The sequence below is a fragment of the Diabrotica virgifera genome, chromosome 6, assembly GCF_917563875.1.
Source record: "Diabrotica virgifera virgifera chromosome 6, PGI_DIABVI_V3a".
In the NCBI taxonomy this organism is placed as follows: Eukaryota; Metazoa; Arthropoda; class Insecta; order Coleoptera; family Chrysomelidae; genus Diabrotica; species Diabrotica virgifera.
In genome coordinates this window covers 129,576,479-129,599,725 of record NC_065448.1, presented here as the reverse complement: position 1 = coordinate 129,599,725, position 23,247 = coordinate 129,576,479, and the positions used below count along the sequence as shown (strand labels likewise).

At 32.7% G+C, this 23,247-nt stretch overlaps 2 protein-coding genes and 1 long non-coding RNA gene across 3 annotated transcripts; all 3 read left to right on the top strand.

Moving 5' to 3' along the window:
* Positions 1-3,472: 3,472 nt before the first annotated feature.
* LOC126886013 (uncharacterized) lies at positions 3,473-7,735 on the top strand. The gene is made up of 3 exons (XR_007698543.1): positions 3,473-5,806; positions 6,646-6,744; positions 7,102-7,735. It is a non-coding gene; the product is annotated as an uncharacterized LOC126886013 (long non-coding RNA).
* A 129-nt stretch (positions 7,736-7,864) lies between these two features.
* Positions 7,865-11,122, top strand: LOC126886194 (uncharacterized). The gene is made up of 2 exons (XM_050653052.1): positions 7,865-8,003; positions 8,196-11,122. The coding sequence occupies exons 1-2, from the start codon at positions 7,865-7,867 to the stop codon at positions 11,120-11,122; spliced, it is 3,066 nt and encodes a 1,021-aa protein (XP_050509009.1).
* Positions 11,123-17,586: 6,464 nt separating this feature from the next.
* On the top strand, positions 17,587-18,846 carry LOC114329200 (uncharacterized). The gene has a single exon (XM_050653051.1). It carries the CDS (start codon positions 17,587-17,589, stop codon positions 18,844-18,846), a length of 1,260 nt encoding a protein of 419 aa, XP_050509008.1.
* The last annotated feature ends 4,401 nt before the right edge of the window (positions 18,847-23,247 follow it).

Here is a 23,247-nt window from a genome sequence, read left to right as displayed (position 1 = left end):
CCACTTTTGTAGGTAATAAGTTGAGTTTCTCTCTTTTTAAAGAATGTGTTAACAATCGCCATATCCAATGCTGTTGCTAATTCAAGCATGTCATCTCCAGCTTCATTTCTAGTTCCAAAGCCTAATCCCCCATGTATTGTTTCATATCCTGTCTTGGTTTGGCCCACATGTGCATTGAAATCACCTCCTATTATAACTTTCTCCTCTGCTGGAATACCACTCAGTACGTCTCCTAATTGATCATAGAAAGCTCTTCTTTAATTCTCACCCAGACCTGTTTGGGGAGCATACACACAAACAACATTCAATACCTCTTTATCAATTACAAATTTCACTGACATCATTCTATCACTCGTTCTTACAACTTCTACTACGTTACCTTTCATTTCACTATCAGCAATTATACCAACTCCATTTCTAGTGTTACTACTCCCTACATACCACAATTTGTATCCTTCACCTAGTTCTTTCGCCCTTTGTCCTTTCCACCTAGTTTCTTGAATACAAGCAATTTGAACTCTTCTTCGTTTGAGCGCATCCACTAACTCCAGACTCTTACCTGTAAGACTACCAAGATTCCAAGACCCTATCCTGATTTTTCTAACCTGAAATGGTGTTCCCCCTGAGATAGTCCTCACCCGGAGATCCGAACGGAGGCTCATTTTACTTCCGGAACATTTTACCTCAGGAGATGCCATCATTTCAGTATAAGTTTTTACTGCGTTTGGAGAAGGTCTTTTCATTATTATGGCCTGAAAAGATTTTTGGATATTTGATGCCTGAATGCCTTTTCTATCAGCACCATACCCTGCCCTGCACGTTTAGCCAATACACCACCAATGCAACCAAAGTGCAGTATTACCCCACACCCGCCTGCATTTTTCTGTATAGGCCAGGATCCCTACTGTAAGGACTGCCCTATAAGCCAATGTATTGTTGCCCGTATCCCGCCGCTAGGAGGCACGTACTTTGGTTATTTCGGGATACAAAATTTATAATACAACATGCTGTCAAAATTAAATCAATCTGACAGCTGACAGTGGGAAGGCAAACATGGGTTGCCTACCTTTTCTCAACTGTCATCGATACGACCAACTTCACGCGTAACTTTCATACGAGAATTGATTAGACAATCCAAACGTGAATCCAAACCTCCAAACCACGTGCTTTTTAAAGGAAGAGCTAAAGTTCTTATGGAAATCCATTGTTGCCACATCTTCAAATATGAGAAGAGACGTCTATCAATTACTGTCAATTGTCATTGTCTGATGATCTTTGTTATGTTTGGTTATGTTGTTGATAACTTTTGATAGGATAAGGATATTTTAAACACATTTTAAAAGAAAAAGAACCTTAGTAGTTAGTAGAAAGGAAAGCAATTTTAGATTCCAACCGTATTATTACTTGTGAAATATTATCATCTAGTGGGAAAACCGCAGTGATTGTGCCTTCAAACGGGCAATTTGAAAGGACAACCCCACCAAAAACCATTATAATTGTAAATTGAAATGATTGATATTCGCTCCGAGCGTTAACAAAGTGTCAAAGCAAAATCGACCGACCTGCTCATGGTGGCGGTTTTTTGAAATTTTATAAGGACGCTTTGTGTATGTTTAAATGAGACATTTAAAAAAATGTCGTGTCACGCTAGTGATATTATGTATTAATATAAACAGAAAATAAAAACGCACTATAAATTCTTCACTTTCCAATATTGATTATCAGTTTGATTTTGTATGCATAACCTCACTATCGCAGTTTATGTCAATAAATATTTATTAACGAAAAAGAAAATATTTTGTTGCACTATAAATTACAGTATAAATTAATAACTAATGAATTCTAACAATTGTATTCGGTTATTATCACTACAAAATAAAATATTCAAGTTTAACAAAATAATCCCATAAGACTCAATGTTAAAACGTCCTTACAAAATCTGACAGCGTATCACGTGACTGTACGTAGAGGGGAGACGCACGGAGCCAATTACAAATGTTTGTATACTACATTCGCTCTCGCGAGATTTTTTTTGACACTGACGTTAGTAATTTCTTTTTTGAAAAATTCAGTTGTCAGAAGTTACTGGAAATTACTACAAAACCAACGCACCTACTCATATCCAATATTATTAATAGTAAACAGACATAAAAATAACATAAACCTTACGCCAATCAATATTTATTTATTTAAACCATTATAATGTATTGATAGCAAATGAGAAAATTATTTATTGTACAAAATAAAAATATTTTGTAGAAATAAACTTCACAAAATTTTATGAGATTAGTAGACACTCCCACTATTTCTAATAATTCTTCTTTTTTTAATGAAAGATTAAGTTGATTTGAGTTGATTTTAGCAGTTAATAGTGTGAGGTAGGAATTTTTGTGTTGTACGTTTCCTATTCCGAATGTCTCAAAAAAAATCTCGCGAGAGCGAATGTAGTATACCTATTTAATTGTACATGTAAAGCTGGAAATTCAGGTAAATGCAAACATATAATTGGCACATTACTATATATTTTTCGATAAGTGATTACAATAATGGTTTCATAAAAGAACCATTTCACTGCAACTTTGTTTATAATTCTTTTTTATTGCTTACAGGCATACCATGGAAAATTTGAAAAAATTAAGCACCACAGACATCAAACAACAGTGGGGATAATTTAAAAAACAATAATACAACATAGTCAACAATAAAGTCCTACCAGTCTGCTGATAAATGGGCTACTGATATTGTACTAAATTATGATTTAGCTCTATTTTACTCAAATAATGTTGAAGTAAGCTACAGTAACTCTGTTGAAATATCTTTAGCTATGCTAAAGATATAAGTAGAAGGGCTATGTTTTTATGACTACCAAGATAGGGAAATCAATGTGTTAGAGAGAGAAGTACCTTTCCAATGAGTAAGAGTGAGATAGATGCTGACGTCACAAGGAATCTTCCATAATGGAATCTACCATAGTTATTTTCCGCTAGATGGCATCACCAATCCGCCATTTTTATTCCAATTCACCATTTTTATTCCATTTCAGTATTTTTATTTAAATTCGCTATTTTTATTCCAATTTTCCTTGACATTACGTCAAAGGAATCTACCATAGTTTACCTATTAGCCGCTAGATGACGCCATTTTTAGTCTATTTTTATTTAAATTCACCATTTTTATTCCAATTCGCTATTTTTATTTCAATTTGTCTTGATACAGATATTACGTTGAAGGAATCTACCATAATTCGTTCTAAATATGATCTCAAATAAAATCTCATACATAAAACAAATTGAATTCATCGATATGAAAAAGAACTTCGACTGAGTTGACAAAGACAAAATCTAGAAGGAAGATATTCAATAGAAAAAGATTGCAAATTTTCAAAGCAAAAGTCTTTTAGACTAATTCGATTGTGAAAATTATATAATATACACAAGTAAAAAATCGAACTCCTATTGGTTCAATAAAAAAATCAAATACAACAGCATGTAAAAAGGCTTTAGTATTTTCAGTCCTATTAGTCTACATGATTATTTAACAGAATAAATTGACACAGAAAAATGAAATTTACCTCTCCGTAGATACGCCACTGCTAATATGGAAAGATATATTAGAAACTTTATTTAACTTTATTTAATAGCTAAATGATATATGGAAAAATATTAGAAACTTTGCTTAATAGCAAAGCAATTAGAAGGTAATTTAAAAAATACGTCACACTAATTGATGGAGAAAATACAGTAATTAAAGACCCATCAATATAATTACTGGATTTTGATATAAAAACGAGAAAAGTAGTGAAAATATTGTATTCGAGATTTCGAGGCAGTTAAGTACATTTGGTATATTGTGAACATAGCAGTAAGGTGAGTACTATTTTTACTTTATTCTGATTTTTTATTTATATTCGTACCTTATATGCCATTTTTTCTGTTTTATTTTTCTAGTATTTCTAGATATTTTTTGCTTCTTATATATGAGAGTTTGCTTCTTTGTTCCTGAAGCTGAACTGATTTTCACGTATCCGTATATCAATTGGTCATATGTGATAGTTGTATTGCTCTTGGTACATTGTTGTCTCTTTTTTGTAAATACACTGCTTCTCCATTCATCTGGCTTTGTCCAACTTCCATAATTCTACTAAATAAACCTATATAAAAAGCATGGAAAACGAGTTGCAGCAATTCATATCTCTCGCTCTTTCTTACAATGTGTCAGAGGCATTCGATTTTATTGTGGTTACCAGCTCTTTTTCTTTTTTAATTCTTAATAAAATGATCTAATTAGTTACGTGATGGGAATAAGATATATACAAAAATATGAAAAAAATGTTTTATTTCTTTGGAATAAAATAAAAAAGCCAAGTTGGTTGACTGGTTTAAAGCTTTGCAGTGCAGGAGATTTGAACCTATGGTCTAACACTTACTTATTTTCAATGCAATTTAACAAAGCCTTAAATCACTCAACCAACGTGGCTTTGGAACTTTGCTCTAAAAAATAACGATGATATTCACATGTTACGACATTCATATTGATAATAAAAAGAAATAAATATTTTCAAATAATATTTTATTCAAAATACTGTTATTTAGAGTGTGAGCTTTGGTACACGACACCCATATAAAAAGCGTGGCTGTCCCCTCCTTCCTTCTTTCAGCCAACGTCTCCAGTCCTTTCTGTGCTGACATTCTCCATCTCGTCTTTTCTTTTAGATATATATTTTTGTATTTTTGTTTCTGTTCTGACAACAGCATTTCCTGTCTTTATTTTTTAAGTGCTTGAATTACTTCGGAGGGAATGAAGTTGCATGAAGTCTTGCATTGCAGAGTCATAATTTCTCGATTTTTTTATTTATACATATTCACAATATATTTTAGTCTGATTTTAGCTTATATTTGTAACTTTGGATATACGTAATTTTTTAGTCGAATTCTATTTATCTTTGAACCTTAATCTATCCAAAATTTCGATAAATCCTCAGCCCTATTTTTTCAAATTATTTTAATTAAACTAAAAGACTTTTGTTTAAAAAATTTGCAATATTCTTTCTATTAGAGTCCTTCCTCTATCTATCATAGGATTTTTACAGCTGTCACCGCCTTCCTTCTTTCAGCCAACGTCTCCAGTCCTTTCTGTGCTGACATTCTCCATCTCGTCTTTTCTTTTAGATATATATTTTTGTCTTTTTGTTTCTGTTCTGACTCAACAGCATTTCCTGTCTTTATTTTTGAAGTGCTTGAACCACTTCGGAGGGAATGAAGTTGTATATAGCAAAAAATAAAAGTCGTCTGTTGTTTTGTTTCTGTTGTATCTAGAGCCTTCTAGAGTTGCAGTAGATTAAAATCCTATATTTTAGTTTTTAGTATTTCTCTTAGAACTTTTTTGTTCTTTTTCTTCTGTTTTGTCCAGTGCCCAAGAGCGTTGCAGCAGATTAGAATTTTTAGTATTTTATTCATACATATTAGTTATATCTTTGCTTACATTCGTAACTTATGTATGTGTAATTTTCTCGATCGAATTACTCTAACTAAACTAAAAGACTTTTGCTTTGAATTTTTTATTAGAGACCCTTCGTTTGGATATATATGTTTTGTGTCGGTTCTATTCAGAGTCTCGTAGCGTTGCTTCAAATCTCGCAATATTTTTTCTATTTTATCGATTTTTTCGAAGAGTCAAGTTGATTATAGCAAGTTGTTATTGTTTTAGGTGGATTTAGCAAAAATAAAGCAAGGTTTCATCCATTGCAGTGGAAACGAACATCCAGCAGCCAAATTAGAAATCGTTGAAACTTAGAATAAAAAAGAGGGTAAGTGATTTTGTTTTTGTAAACCATACATATAATATAGTGAAATACGCAGCGGGTTCGAAAATCGCAATAGCGATGCATTTTTTTTTTTTTTTTTTTTTTTTTTTTTTTTTTTCTATTTCTCAATTTTTTTCGTTCTATTTTCAAAGAGAGTGAATTTTAGTATAGCAAGGTGTTATTGAGAGTTTTGCTTCGAATTACATTTTTTTGCATCGAAATTTTACAACATATTTCTATTCGAGAGCCTCCTATTAGATATGTTTTTTGTCTTTTTGTGTGTTTTCTACAGCCGGTTCGAAAATCGCACTAGCAATGCATTTCTTTTTCGATTTTTTCGAAGAGAGTGAATTTTAGTATAGCAAATTGTTATTGTTTTAGGTGGATTTAGCAAGAAATAAGCAAGGTTTCATCCATTGCAGTGGAAACGAACATCCAGCAGCCAAATTCAAAATCGTTGAAACTTAGAATAAAAAAAAAGGGTAAGTGATTTTGTTTTTTTTTTTTTAACCATACATATAATATAGTGAAATACTTAAGCAGCGGGTTCGAAAATCGCACTAGCGATGCATTTTTTTTTTCTATTTTTCGATTTTTTTCGTTCTATTTTCAAAGAGAGTTAATTGTAGTATAGCAAGTTGTTATTGAGAGTTTTGCTCCGAATTACATTTTTTGCATCGAAATTTTACAACATATTTCTATTAGAGAGCCTCCTATTAGATATGTTTTTTGTCTTTTTTGTGTTTTCTACAGCCGGTTCGAAAATCGCACTAGCAATGCATTTCTTTTTCGATTTTTTCGAAGAGAGTGAATTTTAGTATAGCAAATTGTTATTGTTTTAGGTGGATTTAGCAAGAAATAAGCAAGGTTTCATCCATTGCAGTGGAAACGAACATCCAGCAGCCAAATTCAAAATCGTTGAAACTTAGAATAAAAAAAGGGTAAGTGATTTTGTTTTTTTTTTTTAACCATACATATAATATAGTGAAATACTTAAGCAGCGGGTTCGAAAATCGCACTAGCGATGCATTTTTTTCTATTTTTCGATTTTTTTCGTTCTATTTTCAAAGAGAGTTAATTGTAGTATAGCAAGTTGTTATTGAGAGTTTTGCTCCGAATTACATTTTTTGCATCGAAATTTTACAACATATTTCTATTAGAGAGCCTCCTATTAGATATGTTTTTTGTCTTTTTTGTGTTTTATGCAGCGGGTTCGAAAATCGCAGTAGCGATGCATTTTTTTTTTCAATTTATTCGAAGAGAGTGAATTTTAGTATAGCAAGTTGTTATTGTTTTAGGTGGATTTAGCAAGAAATAAGCAAGGTTTCATCCATTGCAGTGGAAACGAACATCCAGCAGCCAAATTCGAAATCGTTGAAACTTAACTTAACTAATCGTTGAATAAAAAAGAGGGTAAGTGATTTTGTTTTTTTATAAGCCATACAATATAATATTGAAATGATTAAGGAAATAGTTAAGCAGTCGGATAATCTATTATTAACTATTAAAAGACTTCGTAAAATAATTTTTGATAAATTTACTCAAAATGATGCTAAAGTATGGTTAAAGCGATTAAATGCACATATTTGCAAATGTAATAATTTAATTAAAGCTAAAAAATTACCCATTGGAACTGCTAAAAAATTACAATCAAACGTAGGACATTTTAAACATTTTCGAAGAATAATTTTAAATTTTAATAGACGTGTTGGTCTAGGACTTAATTCAAAATTACGAAATAGAGTAAAATGGGAAAATGTCGCTTCAAGTTTTGCAAGTCGGATTAAGACAGGGGTTATAATAAATTTATATCATAAGGATGTAGGACCGTTTTTGAATGATGCTTTTACCATATTTAAACAAAAAGTTAAAACTGTTTTGAAATCTAATAGAGTACTTAAAGTCAACACTACTTTGTGGGGGGAATTTATTAAAAAGACTGGTGATAGTGAGAGTTTAGATTTGATACATTTTAGCACTAACAATGTCATTATAGATAGTTATTCAACCGATTTACACATTTGGTTTAGCGAAAATGTTAAAGATATAATTTTTAAAAAAATGTCTGAGTTTGCAGAAAAAGGTTCAGGTGCCGCTCTCTCTAAAGTAATCTCATTAGAAGTTAACATCAATAAAGTCGAAATTGGGAACGGATCATCGTACATTAAACTTCCTGAACAAATTCAAAAGCGTCGAGCATGTATAAATATCAAAAATTACGATCAAAATTGCTTTTATTGGGCGATTATTAGCTCTCTTTATCCAGCTAAAATACATACAGAACGTACATCGGCATATCCATATTACAGTACGGCGTTGAAAACGGAGGACTTGGAAGCTCCAATGCCTTTAAGTCATATTACAAAATTTGAAAAAATAAATACTATATCAGTGAATGTTTATGCTTTGGAATTAAACCAAGTTAAGGAAAAACAATTTTACGAAGTAGTACCTGCTAGACTTACACAAAACAAGCTTGATAGACATGTAAATTTGCTTCTAATTCAGGATAAATATTTTCCAAAGTTAAATGATTACGACGCTCCTCCTAGTGACGATGAAAATATTGAAATAAAATATCATTATTGCTGGATTAAAGATATGTCTAGGTTGTTAAGTTCTCAGTTAAGTAAAAACTCAAATAAAAAATATATTTGTGATCGCTGCATGAATTATTTTTACAGCGGGAATAAACTTGCGGAGCACGAAGAGTTCTGCAGAGACATAAACAAATGTAAAATGACTGTTCCCAAATACGATCATGTTGCTTTTAGAAATTTCACATACAAACAAACCACTCCCTTTATCATATATGCTGATTTTGAATGTCAGTTACATAATTTTACAGATTCTAATGTAAAACTGAGCAAAACAGCAAAATACCAAAAGCATGTACCTTATAGTGCAGGCTATTACTTTAAATGTGCTTACGATGACGGCTTATCATATTTTCGAAGCTACAGAGGTGAAAATTGCATGGAGTGGTTTGCAAAAGAAATGGCTGAAATATCCAAATTTGTCGATTCTAAAATAAAATCAATTGTACCTATGGTTAAAAAGCCTAGTACAAGTAAGGCAACTGTCTGTCATATTTGTGAGAAACGCTTTTTAGCTACAGATATAATTGTGGTAGATCATGATCATTTTACCGGAGAGGTAAGAGGATTTGCACACCAAGCATGCAATTTAAACTTCAGAAAGGTGTTTGTTGTGCCAGTAGCCTTCCATAATTTTAGTGGATATGACTCACATTTCATGATTATCGATTTATGCAAACATGGGCACCTGAGCTTACTTCCTATTAATAAAGAAAAATATATTTCTTTTACTCTACATTCAGATGAGCATAAAATTAGACTAAGATTTATCGATACTATGAGATTTATGGGAGCTTCACTCGATGAATTAGCATCACTTTTAGATACTTCAGAGAAGAAGATTTTAAAACAAGAATTTTACAGTTTAGATGATAATGCATTTAATTTATTAACTTGCAAAGGAGTATTTTGCTATGATTATGTTGATAGTTTGGAAAAATTAGAGGAAACTTCTTTACCTACAATTAGTCATTTTTATAATAAATTATGTGATGAACATATTAGCGAACAGAAGTATGCTCATGCGCAGAAAGTTTGGTCTACATTTGAATGTAAAAATTTGGGAGAGTATAGCGATTTGTACTTAAAAACAGATATTTTGCTTCTGGCTGATGTATTTGAACAATTTAGACAAAAATGTAGGGATACGTACCATTTAGATCCTGCGTGGTATTATACCATACCAGGTTATACATGGGACTGTATGCTTAGGTATACAAAATGTAGATTAGAGTTATTAAAAGATGTGGATATGATTTTGTTTATTGAAAAAGGCATAAGAGGCGGAATATCTGTGTGTAGTAACCGATTTTCGGAAGCTAACAATAAGTACATGTCGACATATGACCCCACACAGCCCTCTAAGTACATCATGTATTTAGATGTAAATAATCTCTATGGTTGGGCTATGAGTGAATATTTACCCTTTGGAGGATTTAAGTGGATTGAAGATGTAACCAAATTTGGTGTAGCATCTAAATCCACTAAACTTCCCAAGGGGCATATTGATATTATGTCAATTCCGAATGCTGCGAAGGAGGGCTATTTCTTTCAAGTTGACTTAGAGTATCCACTTGAATTACACGACAAACATAAAGATTTTCCATTTGCTGCCGAACACCGCATTCCTCCCGGTTCAAAACTACCAAAATTATTGCCAACTCTTTTTAATAAGTCAAAATATATTATTCATTATAGAAATTTAAAGCAGGCTTTATCTAACGGATTAATTTTAACTAAAATACATAAAGTTTTGAAATTTAATCAATCTGCATGGCTGCGGCCCTATATTGAGTTAAATACTAACTTACGGGCTGCATCTAAGAGCAGTTTTGAGAAAAATCTCTATAAAATGATGAACAATGCTGTGTTTGGTAAGACCATGGAGAATATAAGGAGGCATAGAACTGTAAAAATATGTAAAAATTGGAATGGAAGGTATGGAGCCAAAAACTTGATTGCAAGTATTCGGTTTCACAGTCGTACTATCTTTAGTGAAAACCTGGTGGCCATCGAACTAACCAAATCAGTAGTGTGTTTTAATAAGCCTCTGTATATAGGTGCAGCAATCCTAGACATATCAAAATTATGTATGTATGATTTTCATTACTCCTTCATGCTTCCAACGATGGGAGAAGAAAATTGTATGTTATTGTACATGGATACAGATAGCTTCATCTATGAATTACAGTGTTTAGATGCATATAAGGAGGTTTTAAAGGCACACAACTCTAAATTCGATACATCTGACTATTCGGAAAATAACCCGTACATGATAGAACGGTTAAATAAAAAAATCCCCGGTCTAATGAAGGATGAAGCTAATGGAAAAATTATTACAAATTTTATTGGTCTAAGATCAAAAATGTATACATTTAAATTACAAACAACTGATGAAGAGAGAGAAAAAGAGAGAGAACGTTTAAAACTGAAACTAAACAAGGAACAAATTGATTGTGGTATTCAAAATTTAGGTATAACCAAAAAAGCAAAAGGTGTAAAATATAATGTAGTCAAAAATATAATCACATTTGAAGATTTTGAAAATTGTTTAAAAGAATACAAAATTAAAAGCACAAACCAAAGGTGTATTCGGTCATATCAACATTCAGTATTCAGCATAGAGCAAACAAAAACGGCCCTAAGTCCTTATGATGATAAACGATATTTAATACCAGAATCCTTTAAGACGCTTCCCTGGGGACATTGTGATATACCATAATTTTTTAGCAAAAATATAATCGCTTTAAGACGCTGAGGGCATTTACTTGGATATTAAAAATGTGTATGGCTGGTGAAAAGACACAATCACTTTTCCTCAGTAATTTTTAATAAAATGACTATTGTACAATATTATTTTTTCATTATCCTTTTGTAAATATATTACGAAAATAAAACAGAAGTGTTAAATACATAATATTTATTAACAAATAAAGTTATTCAAGTCATTTACAACTTTAATTTTATAATAATATACATAGTCTCTCATAGCATGGCTTAACAAAGTATCTGCTGGAGAAATTTCACAAAACGCAGTCATAGCTTCAAACGGACCACATAAACTAGTATCTGTACAAAAATTCTGTTGCAAAAAATATACAACATTTGTATAATATGCATGAAAGTTTAAATTTTCCAACAACGATATGCGATGAGTCACTATACTGTGGTGTACTTGTAGAATTTGCGTAACATCATTTTCATCTAAATAGTATTCCACACCATGTTTTTCAATAACAAGGAACTTGATTGAATCCAACACCAATTGTCGTATCTTGCAGTAGTCTCCACACTGAAACTCGACAGGATCAAACTCGTCTGCATAGAAAAAATCATTCATCTTTTGTGAAAATAGGTTAATTATGTCACTCCACTCAAATTTGTCTATACTAATTCTTCGACCGTCGAATAATTCTTCTTTTATGGCATGTTGACATAAAATGACGGATGCCGTAAACTGTCTAGCTGGAGATAGACCAACTTTAATTATGTAACTATCTAGTGGAAATGAGGCTTCTAACAAGTAGTATGGTTCATTCTTCGCAGCTTCTTCGAATTTTGCTAAAACTTGGTCTAGTTCGGCACCATAATTGATTTCACTTGATGAATCATCGAATACCACAATAGAACTTGATGAACTATAACCACTATCTTGAGAACTCATGTTGAAGAGCGAGGTGAACTAACTGAGAGCGAGGTTGCTGAGCGGTCTTTTATATTGCGTCCCTCCTCTTCAAGGTTGCATTCGCATTAAAAAGTACTAAACCACATCTTTATTATTAATCCAACTATTATGTTTACTATCGAGACCCAGCCATTGAACATACATCTTATTTCCGCGTCTGTGCAATACTTTTTCAATTAAGTAAATGTCTGTATTTTTTGTTTTCTGTAATTCTTCTTCGTAGAATCCTCCTCTAATAGGCGCTCCAGTAATATCTTCAATCAAATATGTTGTGGGATTTGTTATTTTAATTTCAGTAATTTTAAATAGTTCTGTTGTCCAATTTGGCTTATATCCCTTATCAAAAAGGTGTTTATTTTTACTAATACGCACCATATCACCAACTTTCAATTTTCTTGTACCTGATATTTTCAAGTGAGTGTAATATTTTCGTAAGATTTCTTTTTCGTTAGATTTATTAACATCAATAGGTCTAAGTCGAATTTTGCTGTGTTTCGTGTTATTGTAGTCTTTTGTAATTTGAGGCAATGTATCTATCCATTTGTAAGTACCATTAAGACTGAAATACTTGTAAAGTTTTTCCTTCAATGTTCGAATAATTCGTTCACATATGGCTGCTTTTTTAACACTAAAGGTATTATAGTGATTAATACCATGTTTTCTTATGAGGTTTTGAAACTTGGAATTGAAAAATTCTGTACCTTGGTCTGTTTGTAAATTTTTCGGAACTCGTTGAGTTTGATTTAAAATATCTGCAAACGTCTTTGTTATTTCCTCCCCTGTTTTTGTCTTTAATGGTCGAGTCCACACAAATTTTGAAAAACAGTCAATTACGACAAGAATGAGCTTGTAAGATTTATTTTGATTGGCATAGGATCTCATCTCAGCAATATCCATTTGCCATAAATCATCTAGTCCTTTAATGACGGTTCGTCGACGAGGATAATTTTTTCGTGCTGGTTTATGTAATTCGTTGACCAATTGTTGTTTTTCTTTAGACATTACGAATTTAAACTTAAGACGATTGTCCCATGAAGTAATGTTATCTACTGCGTTCTGTAATGTAGGTTACATTTGATTTATTAAGTATTTTCGATGGGAAATTATTTTTCAGGACAACATTTGATTTATTCTCTTGTTAGTCTTATTTACTGTCAAGGTATTTTCTGTAGCTTTTTGTAGATTCAATGCCTTGTTAATCCTATCTACTGTCACGGTATTTTCTCCAACAGATTCTTGTTTTATTGCATTCTGGATACTTACTGCTTTTTGTAAATCATTCATTTCTTTTGTTAAATCAGATATTTTCAAGACAGCCAGTTTATTTGCATCAGATAACTCATTATTTTTTTTATTAAAATTGCTTTCAATCTTCCCGATGGAGTTTTGAAAGTCAGAAATTTTTTGTTCAAGTTGAGTATCTTTTGAACTATATTCTTTTTGCATCAAGGTAATCTCTTTTCGCAGAAAATTTTTTATATTTGCAATGTGGTCATCTACATATTTCTTGTTGGAAAGATGTATACCTGATACAGGAGGATCTCGTTTAATATCCTTATTTACTGCATGTATCTGGTTTTGTAAATCTAAAATGGATTGTTTGAAGCCTTCACGCAGCTTTTGAATAGCTTGTTCATTAGAACGATAATGATGACGACCAAACTTATCAACACTCATGTTGGAAATGATGTCTAATCTGACCTAACATTAATATATAATATCTGCTTCACGTAATTCGTTGATAATGGCAACAATTTCGTTACTATGGGATGTGTTTCCTGCTTCTTGGGAAGCAATCAACAATTCGAGTCTATCACATAGTTCATTTGGATCATCCCAATATACATATTCAATAGGATTATCGTTGTAAATCAAATGAGAAGCATCGATGAACCCTGATCCTTTGGAGGTAGATGAAGTTGCTGTCGATGATGAACGAGTTGCTTTTACTACTTCTAAAGGCGATTTCTTTGATGTAGTAGACCGAGTTTTCGGTGGTGAACGAGTCGCTTTCTCTTGACCTTCGAGAGACAGTTTCTTTAATCTAGTAGATTTAATTTTCGGTGATTGCTTCTTTGCTTTTTTAGGTTTAAACAACGGTTTGACAATATTAAGATATTTTTCTGCAGTTGCACCGTTAAGATGGCCTATGGAATTGTGATGAACTAAATCTTCATTTTCATGATTCGTTGATACTGTATCGGAAAAAACATCGTCATCGCTATCTTCTTTTTTCACCTCTTCTTCTGATTTCATCTCTTCCTTTTTGACGTGTTTAAGCTTCTTATTAATAGCATGATGTGAAGATTGTGCAATATCTTTTAGTGGTTTAGTTATGGGTTCAAAGAGTTTATTTAGCGTCTCGTCTTGTTCTGTCCTACCTAGCTTTAATGCCAAATACTTTTTGCGAATGACTCGAGCTAATTCAGCAACTTTACGCTTGCGTGCAGCTACCTCTTTGTCTAACATGTTGTTATGGAATGCGTGTATTTCGATCATAACTACAATTTTATAAACTTGTCGAAGCCTAAACGATATCGTCCGTTAGAAATATCGAAATCCTTAACAATTACGAACGTGCCATACCTATCCTGCCAACATTCAGAACAAATTTTTTTAAATTGAACAAATGTCATGTCAGGTGAGACGTGATCATCAAAGACGTGTTTTAAATTGAGCTCATCCTGTTTAAACAATACAATAAGGTTGGCATTATCACGCAGGAGTTGTTTGCCTGCTCGACTGTATGATTGACATATGTATGCACAATCGATATCTTTATGTCTTCCCATGCAGTAATATTCACGTATTGTTTGTTGTGGATCCGTAGATACGTCATCAAATATGAATACTGAGTTGGGTTTAGCTTCGTCAGGACTTATTACGGCATCATTGTCTTTAAATGGAAAATAACCAACCTCTTTCACAGATTCCAACACTTCCTTCAAAAACTGATACTTGGGTTGAAACAACGATTTTGAATATACGTAAACATTTTTGAATTTAGCGCCATTTAGATCAAACAGTAATGCTAGCATAGCATTCGTTTTTCCACATCCACTTGGGCCACATACGATAGCACGAAAAGAATGTGGTAGCAATACACCATGTTTACTGATTCTTGCCACGTTATCGACAAAATCCAAGTTCTCCACTGCTAGTGTCTTATCTTGTTGAATGACCTTCATATTGTGATTAAGATGTATTTTATACGCTTGGTTATATAAAGAAATTTTTCAAGAAGCGATTCATTTCAATGTTAGTCGTTCAAGGTGAAGGAGTGTTGAATTCTCTGATCAACAATATACCGTTTGAATTGCATGCCCCTGGTTACCAGTATCTAGGACCTGGAACTAAATTACAGAAACGTCTAGCTCGTGGAGATCCAGGGATAAATCCATTAGATCGAGCTGCGAGAGATCATGATATTGCATATTCTCATAGTAATTCATTGAAAGATAGACATAAAGCAGATTGGGTATTGGAAAACAAAGCGTGGGAACGAGTTACAGCAAACGACGCATCTTTGAGTGAAAAAGCCACTGCCTGGTTGACTACTACAGCAATGAAAGTTAAACGAAAACTAGGTATGGGTATGAAACGTGGTAAAGGTGTTGGTTCATTTAAGCGACACGTGCTACAACCAATTATCAGAACGTTGAAACGAACTCCTCCATCACCAAATTTGCGTAAATCAGCTCTAGTTGCACTTGCAGCAGCTAGAACAGCCGTGAAGAATATAGGTGGGAAAAGAAATGTACGAGTTCCAAGAATCATTCCATTCGAATCAAAATCTGGTGGTATTTTACCTTTAATTCCCATCTTTGCAGGCTTATCAGCTCTTGGTAGTTTGGCTGGTGGTGCAAGTGCCATCGCAAAGACTGTAATTGATTCAAAGAATGCTCAAAAGAAACTAGAAGAGGACAAACGTCATAATAAAGCTATGGAGCATCTAGGCAAAGGATTATACCTTCGAAAAAACGCTAAAGGAGGCTTTGGATTATATTTAAAAAAGTCAAAAAACTACCGCTGAAGCTACCTAATAGACCTTTAACCAATGTGGACTTGAATAAATTTGTTAAACTACTTAAAATTCCAAATTTTCGTGGTGTGTTTATGAGAGATAATTTACCTCGTTACCCTCGTAAACATGAATGTGCTATAATTAATCTCGACATTTCAACAAACCCTGGTACACATTGGGTAGCTTACAGAAAGATAAACAAAGACATAGAGTATTTTGATTCATATGGTTGCTTGAAGCCACCTCAAGAACTAGTTTCCTATTTGAATGGTGGAAGAATTGCATATAATAACGATCAATATCAAAGTTATAACCAAATAAACTGTGGACATTTGTGCTTAAAGTTTCTGTATAATGGAAAATATAAACGCTGATGTCTGGTATGAATTACCACAAGATATTCGCCATGCACTAGAATATTATTTACCTTGCAAGAAAGACTATAAGAAACACGTATGGTGCGATGTTTGTGGGACGATGGAAAGTGTATGTGTATTTTGTAGAATACCGTATTATGAACAAAATATAAATAAAACAAGAAAAACATGTAACATTATTCTAAGAAAAATAAAGAAATGTTTAACATATTTTAGTATTTAACTTACTGCACCTTTTTACCTCCTATCAGTCATGTCTCGATTATTGACCCTAACAAGTACTACAAACGAGTTTTCGTTTACTCCTCAAGTGCCTCTTGTGCTTGATCCGCTACGGCAGTATTATGTAGCAGTGTTGGGATTTCATACATTTAATTCAATTCCAAACATTGATGGTGAAAAGTTTTATTTCTATGAGCAGAATGATCGTACAAAGTTGCGTTATATCGAAATTCCATCAGGATCTTATGAAATTACCGATATCGAAGCATACATTCGAAATAAATTAATGGGTATATACAATTCGGTTCAGGAGTTCACTTTAAAACCGAACAACAATACGCTTAAATGTGAAATTTTCTGTCAAGATCATACCATTACTTTCGAGAAAGAAGATAGTCTTGGTAAATTATTGGGTTTCTCCTCAAATAGAGTGTTAAAATCAGGAAAAATGCATTCTTCGGACCAACCTGTAAATATTATAAAAGCATCAAGTCTACTATTTGAATGCAACATTACTGAAGGAGCCTTCTACGAAGACAGACCTGTACACACCATTCTGCATTTTCCGATAAATGTTGATCCAGGTTTTTCTATTGATGAACGTCCTCATAACCCTATATACATACCAATAAGCAGCAGTATACGTGAAATTACCAAAATTACTGTTAGTATAGTCGATCAGGAATTAAGACCTGTCAATTTTAGAGGAGAGAAAAGTACGCTCCATTTGGATTTTAAGGAAACGATATAAATGGGTTTAATTATAAAACAAAACTCTACAAGTCAATATCCATTAGTCTCACACAGATCCTGCATGCGACGTGACGTGTCTGCCGCCAATAAAGCCTTTCTTGTTGCCATTGGATTAAAGCTGAAAGATGTCAAAACGTCAATACATTCGACGGGGGGTTCAACAGCAGGAGCCTCAACCTCATATTTTCGATCTTTACCAAAAACCTCTGTTCGATAATACTATTAGAAAAGAAGAATTTCGGACATATACACCATACATCAAATCATTTAATAATAGTGACGTTGTCGAATTTATCATAAATCAATCAGATGCATTTTTTGGGATACACGAAACGCTGTTGGAAATTAAAGGAAGTATAGAGAAAGTAGGTGATGGCGTGGTTTCTCTTGCACCGAATGTTGGAGCTTTCTTGTTTGATACATGTACGTATATCCAAAGTTCACATGATATGGAAATAGTTAGAGACCCAGGTGTAGTTAGCACTATTCGCAGTTTGTTATGTTATACTCCTGAAGATTCCAAGTTTCTCAGTACTGCAGGATGGAACTATCCGAATAATCCACATATATCGGGAGACAACTTTAGTCTACTGATTCCGATAAAACATATATTCAACATTTTCAACGACTACAATAAATTAACCTATGGCCGTCAAGTGTTTCGATTTGTTCGAGCACGCAATGATAGAGACTGTATTCTAGTGAAAGAACCTAATGCTACAACAACAACAACAGTATCTTTAACTGTTTCCAGCATGGAACTCAAGGTCAAGCATGTCTTTCCCAATGATGATATGAAAATTGAATTAATGACTCCGATTAAGAATAATGTGCCGATAACTATACCTTTCCGTAAATGGGAGCTCAATGAACTACCTTCACTTACGTCAGGATCTCGACGCGAGATATGGAGTGTAAAGACAACTTCATCTGTTGAACGTCCACGCTATGTCATTGTGGCTTTTCAAACTTCTAAACGAGATGACATACACGCTGATCCAACATTATTTGATCACATTAGAATGTCCAGCGTGCGATTAGTTATTAATGGAGAATACTGGCCTAACGAGAGAATGCAATTGGATTTTGCAAAAAATGACTATGCTATAGCTCACTATAACTATACGGAATTCTTTCCTAGTTATACTCTTTCCTCAACAAAACATCCCATCTTAGATTATGCTGCTTTCAAGAAATATGCCTTATTTGTTTTTGACTGTTCCAAGCAGGATGATACGTCATTCAGATCAGGAACCGTTGATGTTAAACTGGAAATCGAAGCAGATGAAGGTTTTCCGGCAGGCACTCGAGCCTACTGTTTAATTGTTCACGACAGCCTACTCGAATACTTTCCTCTAACAGAAGTTATCAAAAATATTATTTAAGTAGGTTTAAAGAGTACGTCACTCAGTATCAATCATCACGCTTAATCATGAGGATTGCTCTAGTTGACATACAGGGATTTATGGTAGATAGATTGTTTATACCCAAGGAACTCAGCATTGAAATTGGTTTTAAACGACATCATTACATATTTACGTCTCCGCAACCGTTTACTTCATTAACTAATCAAGATAAGAAGACAGTATTCTTCTTGGAGAAAAACGTGCATGGCATTCGGTATTCCAATGGTGATGTGGAATATTCCAAAATAAATCAAATACTAGAATCCAAGTTATTGTATGCTGCCGATTACATTTACGTTCGAGGAGAACAAAAAGCAGAGTTTTTACGACAGAAATGTAATATGATTGGAATTCTTCCTGCTATTATTGATGTCTGCAAATTTGATTACACACCTTGCGTTTGTAAATTTGCTCCTGATGCAAACCCCTGTCACGCCAATGGAGTGTTTTTATGTACCGAAAGAAATGTGGATCGACTACGCCAATGGTTTTGTAATACGATATTACCTGTATAATTATGTTTTATAATAAAAATGTATAGAAAACTATTGACTTTTAATTAAAACTCCTTTTTTACTCATCAATTTTTATATTACGTGTCAAATCCTCTATTTACAATTTTTTTAAAAATAATTTTTAAAATTAAGATAAATACAGGCATTAAAATTAAACATGTCAATGCGAATATATTATTAATTTCATTTTTCATGTTTCCGCTGGTGGTGTTATCGTCCATGGTTGAATATGTCCTAGTGGATATGTTCTATCGCTAATATGTAGGTTCTCTAATTGTTTGATAATTTTTCTTAAATCCTGATATACTTTAATATCTTTCTGTAACTCAATGAGTTTATCTTGAAACTGTTCAACTTTATGTCTGTACTCACTCAAAGACATGACGCTACTAACAAATTTGTTTCAGTAAAGATACATATCTAAAGTCTTTATGATATGATGTTTAATTTTTCTATTGCACCATCGCTTAAACATAAATTATGTTACGGTCGTAGATAAAATATAGTATGCAACTCGTAAAGCTTAGATTTCTTCACGTGACTGGTTTAAATAACATATTATTTTATGGTCGTAGATAAAATATAGTATGCAACTCGTAACGGTTAGTTTATGGATTAAATAACATATTTGATACTCCCCACACCTTTAACGTATGACAATCTCCAATCAGACCAATGCTAACGACATGTCACCATCGCTTAAACATACTAAATTATCGGTCGTAGATAAAATATAGTATGCAACACGTAGAGCTTAGATTTCTGCACGTGACTAGCTTAAATAACATATTATGTAAAAGAAGAAGAATAGACAGTTGACAAAAAGAAGAAGAGCGTGGCGACTAGCACAGAACGGAAAATTGTTTTATTTTTAATTTATTTACTATTTTAATTTAAAAATAGCGCCAACTAGCGGATAATAGCTAAACTATGGTAGATTTCTTCGACGTAATGTCAAGGCAAATTGGAATAAAAATGGCGAATTGGAATAAAAATGGCGAATTGGAATAAAAATGGCGAATTGGAATAAAAATGGCGGATTGGAATAAAAATGGCGAATTGGTGGCGCCATCTAGCGGAAAATAACTATGGTAGATTCCATCGCTGTGACGTCAGCATCTATCTCACTCTTACTCATTGGAAAGGTACTTCTCTCTCTAACACATTGATTTCCCTATCTTGGTAGTCATAAAAACATAGCCCTTCTACTGATATATATAAAGATAGCAAACTGGAGAAGCATGAAAAAAGCTGATGTGACTGCAAGTAACTGGGACAATTTATTGCCATTTATTTACTTATCATAAAAATAAAATCCTAAGTTGGCCACTTAAAGTCAACCAATTGTATAATTCCAATTTTAAATAAAATACTGTACCCTTCCGTGGGAAAAAATTATGAATCAGTTGCTTTAAATATGTATGAAAAAATAAGTCTAAGTATGTATGTATGTATTATCAGTTTTATTCCAATTATATAAGTAAAAAACTTGTTTTAAAAGATTGTTTTATTTCTTATAGGTACTTTTACTTGAAAAGAATATTCACACTTGACTACACTCATATTATCTGTGAATTCAGATAATATATACAGTAGAACCCTGATTATCCGTGCTATGGTTTTCTAATACTGAAGTTGCATTTTTGAGGTTTTATTAAAATAGCATCACCTTAATTCACTCGATGGAAACTCTGTAAGCCAAGAAGAGGACTCGTAATGAAAGATTCATTTTTTCTATTATCTTTTTATGGTAGGTACATATGTATGTATATATGTATTATATTATATAAGAAATAAATTTTAATTATCCATGCCATGTCTGACCCCGAGGAGCACGGACAATCAGGGTTCTACTGTACACATAAATTAATTTTTATCATTACTAAGTATTGTTGTAAAAAGGTTAACAATACCTCAAATAATATTTATATCAGTTCATATAAGGAAACTATTTAATAGGAATAAAGTAACTTGTACTTTGATTTTTAAAGATTTTAGCCATTGTATAGTTCTTTCAATGTTTACACTTACACTTGCTGAAGCAAGTCTTATTAATTCAATTTTCTTCTCAATGCATTAATTTTTTATAAAAAAGTATCTACCATTATAGCATCCTCATTTGGTGTCAATATGATTTTTGTTGTTCATTTGAACAAACACCTGTCCAGCAGAAACATCTGATGGGATAAAACTTGTTTAACAGCTATTAACACACCACCTCCACTGTCGAAATTAATGGATTCTTGTGTCAGGTCTTGTGTGTAGATATCGTAATTAAATAAACCAATTTCAGCATCGCTTGTATCAGGTGTTAACCATGTTTCAGTAAATATGATCACATCAAAGTAGCTGTTAGAAACATTTAGAGTCAGAGTTGTCAATTTAGTCCGAAGTCCTCTACCATTTTCCATAAAAATGGAGAGCTTGCCCAAGTCATTGTGGCTTACGAGGTTTTTTGAATTACCTTTGGGATATTATAATACCGTATCGACAGGTTCTGTCCCCTGCTTCCTGAAGAGACAAAAGCTCAAATTTTATATACAGATTCAAGTACCTTCCCTTTATTAGGGGTCTGATCAATGCTGATAAAGATTGTTTTAGCATGGTCAATGTGTTTCTGTTTAAGAACTGCATGTCTGCTGTCTGAACATTTTCAGTTGAAGATAAGAACACTTTAAATGGATGGTGCCCATTTTTATTTTTCTTTCCAAAGCGAGCTATTCTAATATTGTCAGAGACTTCATCCTAAATTTCGTCTTCGTCTTAGACTTCATCTAAATTTTTTTATATAAAAAACTAGTTACTCTTAATAACTGAAATTTAACTCAAAAGCAATATAGGTAACTCATTTATTTAAAATAAATGTAATTGAAGACGATAATTGCAAACATTGCAGGAAACAGGGTGATCTTGATCATATCTTTTTTGAATGTAGGCACTAAGTTTTAACAGCATTTAAACTGCCTCTATAAAAATTTAATCAAACTTAATATACATGCACCATTCAATATCCAGTCTGCTGGCTACGGGCTCACAACAAAAATATAAATTATAGATTTCTTGTCAGACACATGCACATTTCCATAAGATTTGTATGCGAGCATGAAATTTTTTATGATTTCAGTTTAGATTTGAATCCTTTTTTCCTAAATGTACATCTTATCCGATATCCATTTTATTGTCCTTTATTGTACCAGTATTGTATGGGATTATTATTATTGTATTGTATTAAGGATAGGATTGTATATTTGTTATTACAACTGACTGAATGACTAATGTCTATGCCATTAAGGGCGTAGGCGCAAAATTTCGGCTCTAATGCTTTTTAAATGCATTCCTTTTTTTTTAATTCTGAGAAAACTAATAAGTATTTTTGAAAAATTTAAGGGCAGAATGAAAGATTACGTTATTACCGAGGGCCGAAAGTCCCTGAAAACTTCCATAATGTTTATTTTAATAAGTTACAGTTGTGAAAAAAAAAACAGAAAATGTGTGATTTTTAATTTTAAATACGTATCTCATTAAAAAAATTTGTTTATTCTAAGGGACTTTCAGCCCTCGGTAATAATGTAATCTTTCATTCTGTGTTTAAATTTTTCAAAAATATTTATTAGCTTTCAGTATTCGCAAAAAATTAACGCATTTAAAAAGCATTGGAGCCGAAAATTTGCGCCTAAACCCTTAATAAAAAAACTCAAAAAGCAACTAAAATAAAATACACTGGCAAGGGCAACAAAACAGAAAACAAGGCAAAGGCAAGCAAAAAATAAAAAATAAATCACTTTTCATAAATGACAGATGACAGTTTTCTCAAGATCAACTGGCAACGTTGGATTTCCATAAAAACTTTAGCTCTACCTCTTTT

Coding starts and splice junctions, on each gene's coding strand:
- LOC126886194 (XM_050653052.1), top strand. CDS start 7,865: ATGTCTGAGTTTGCAGAAAAAGGTTCAGGTGCCGCTCTCTCTAAAGTA. Junction 8,004..8,195: donor AATTCAAAAGCGTCGAGCAT/GTATAAATATCA, acceptor ATACTATATCAG/TGAATGTTTATGCTTTGGAA.
- LOC114329200 (XM_050653051.1), top strand. CDS start 17,587: ATGTCAAAACGTCAATACATTCGACGGGGGGTTCAACAGCAGGAGCCT.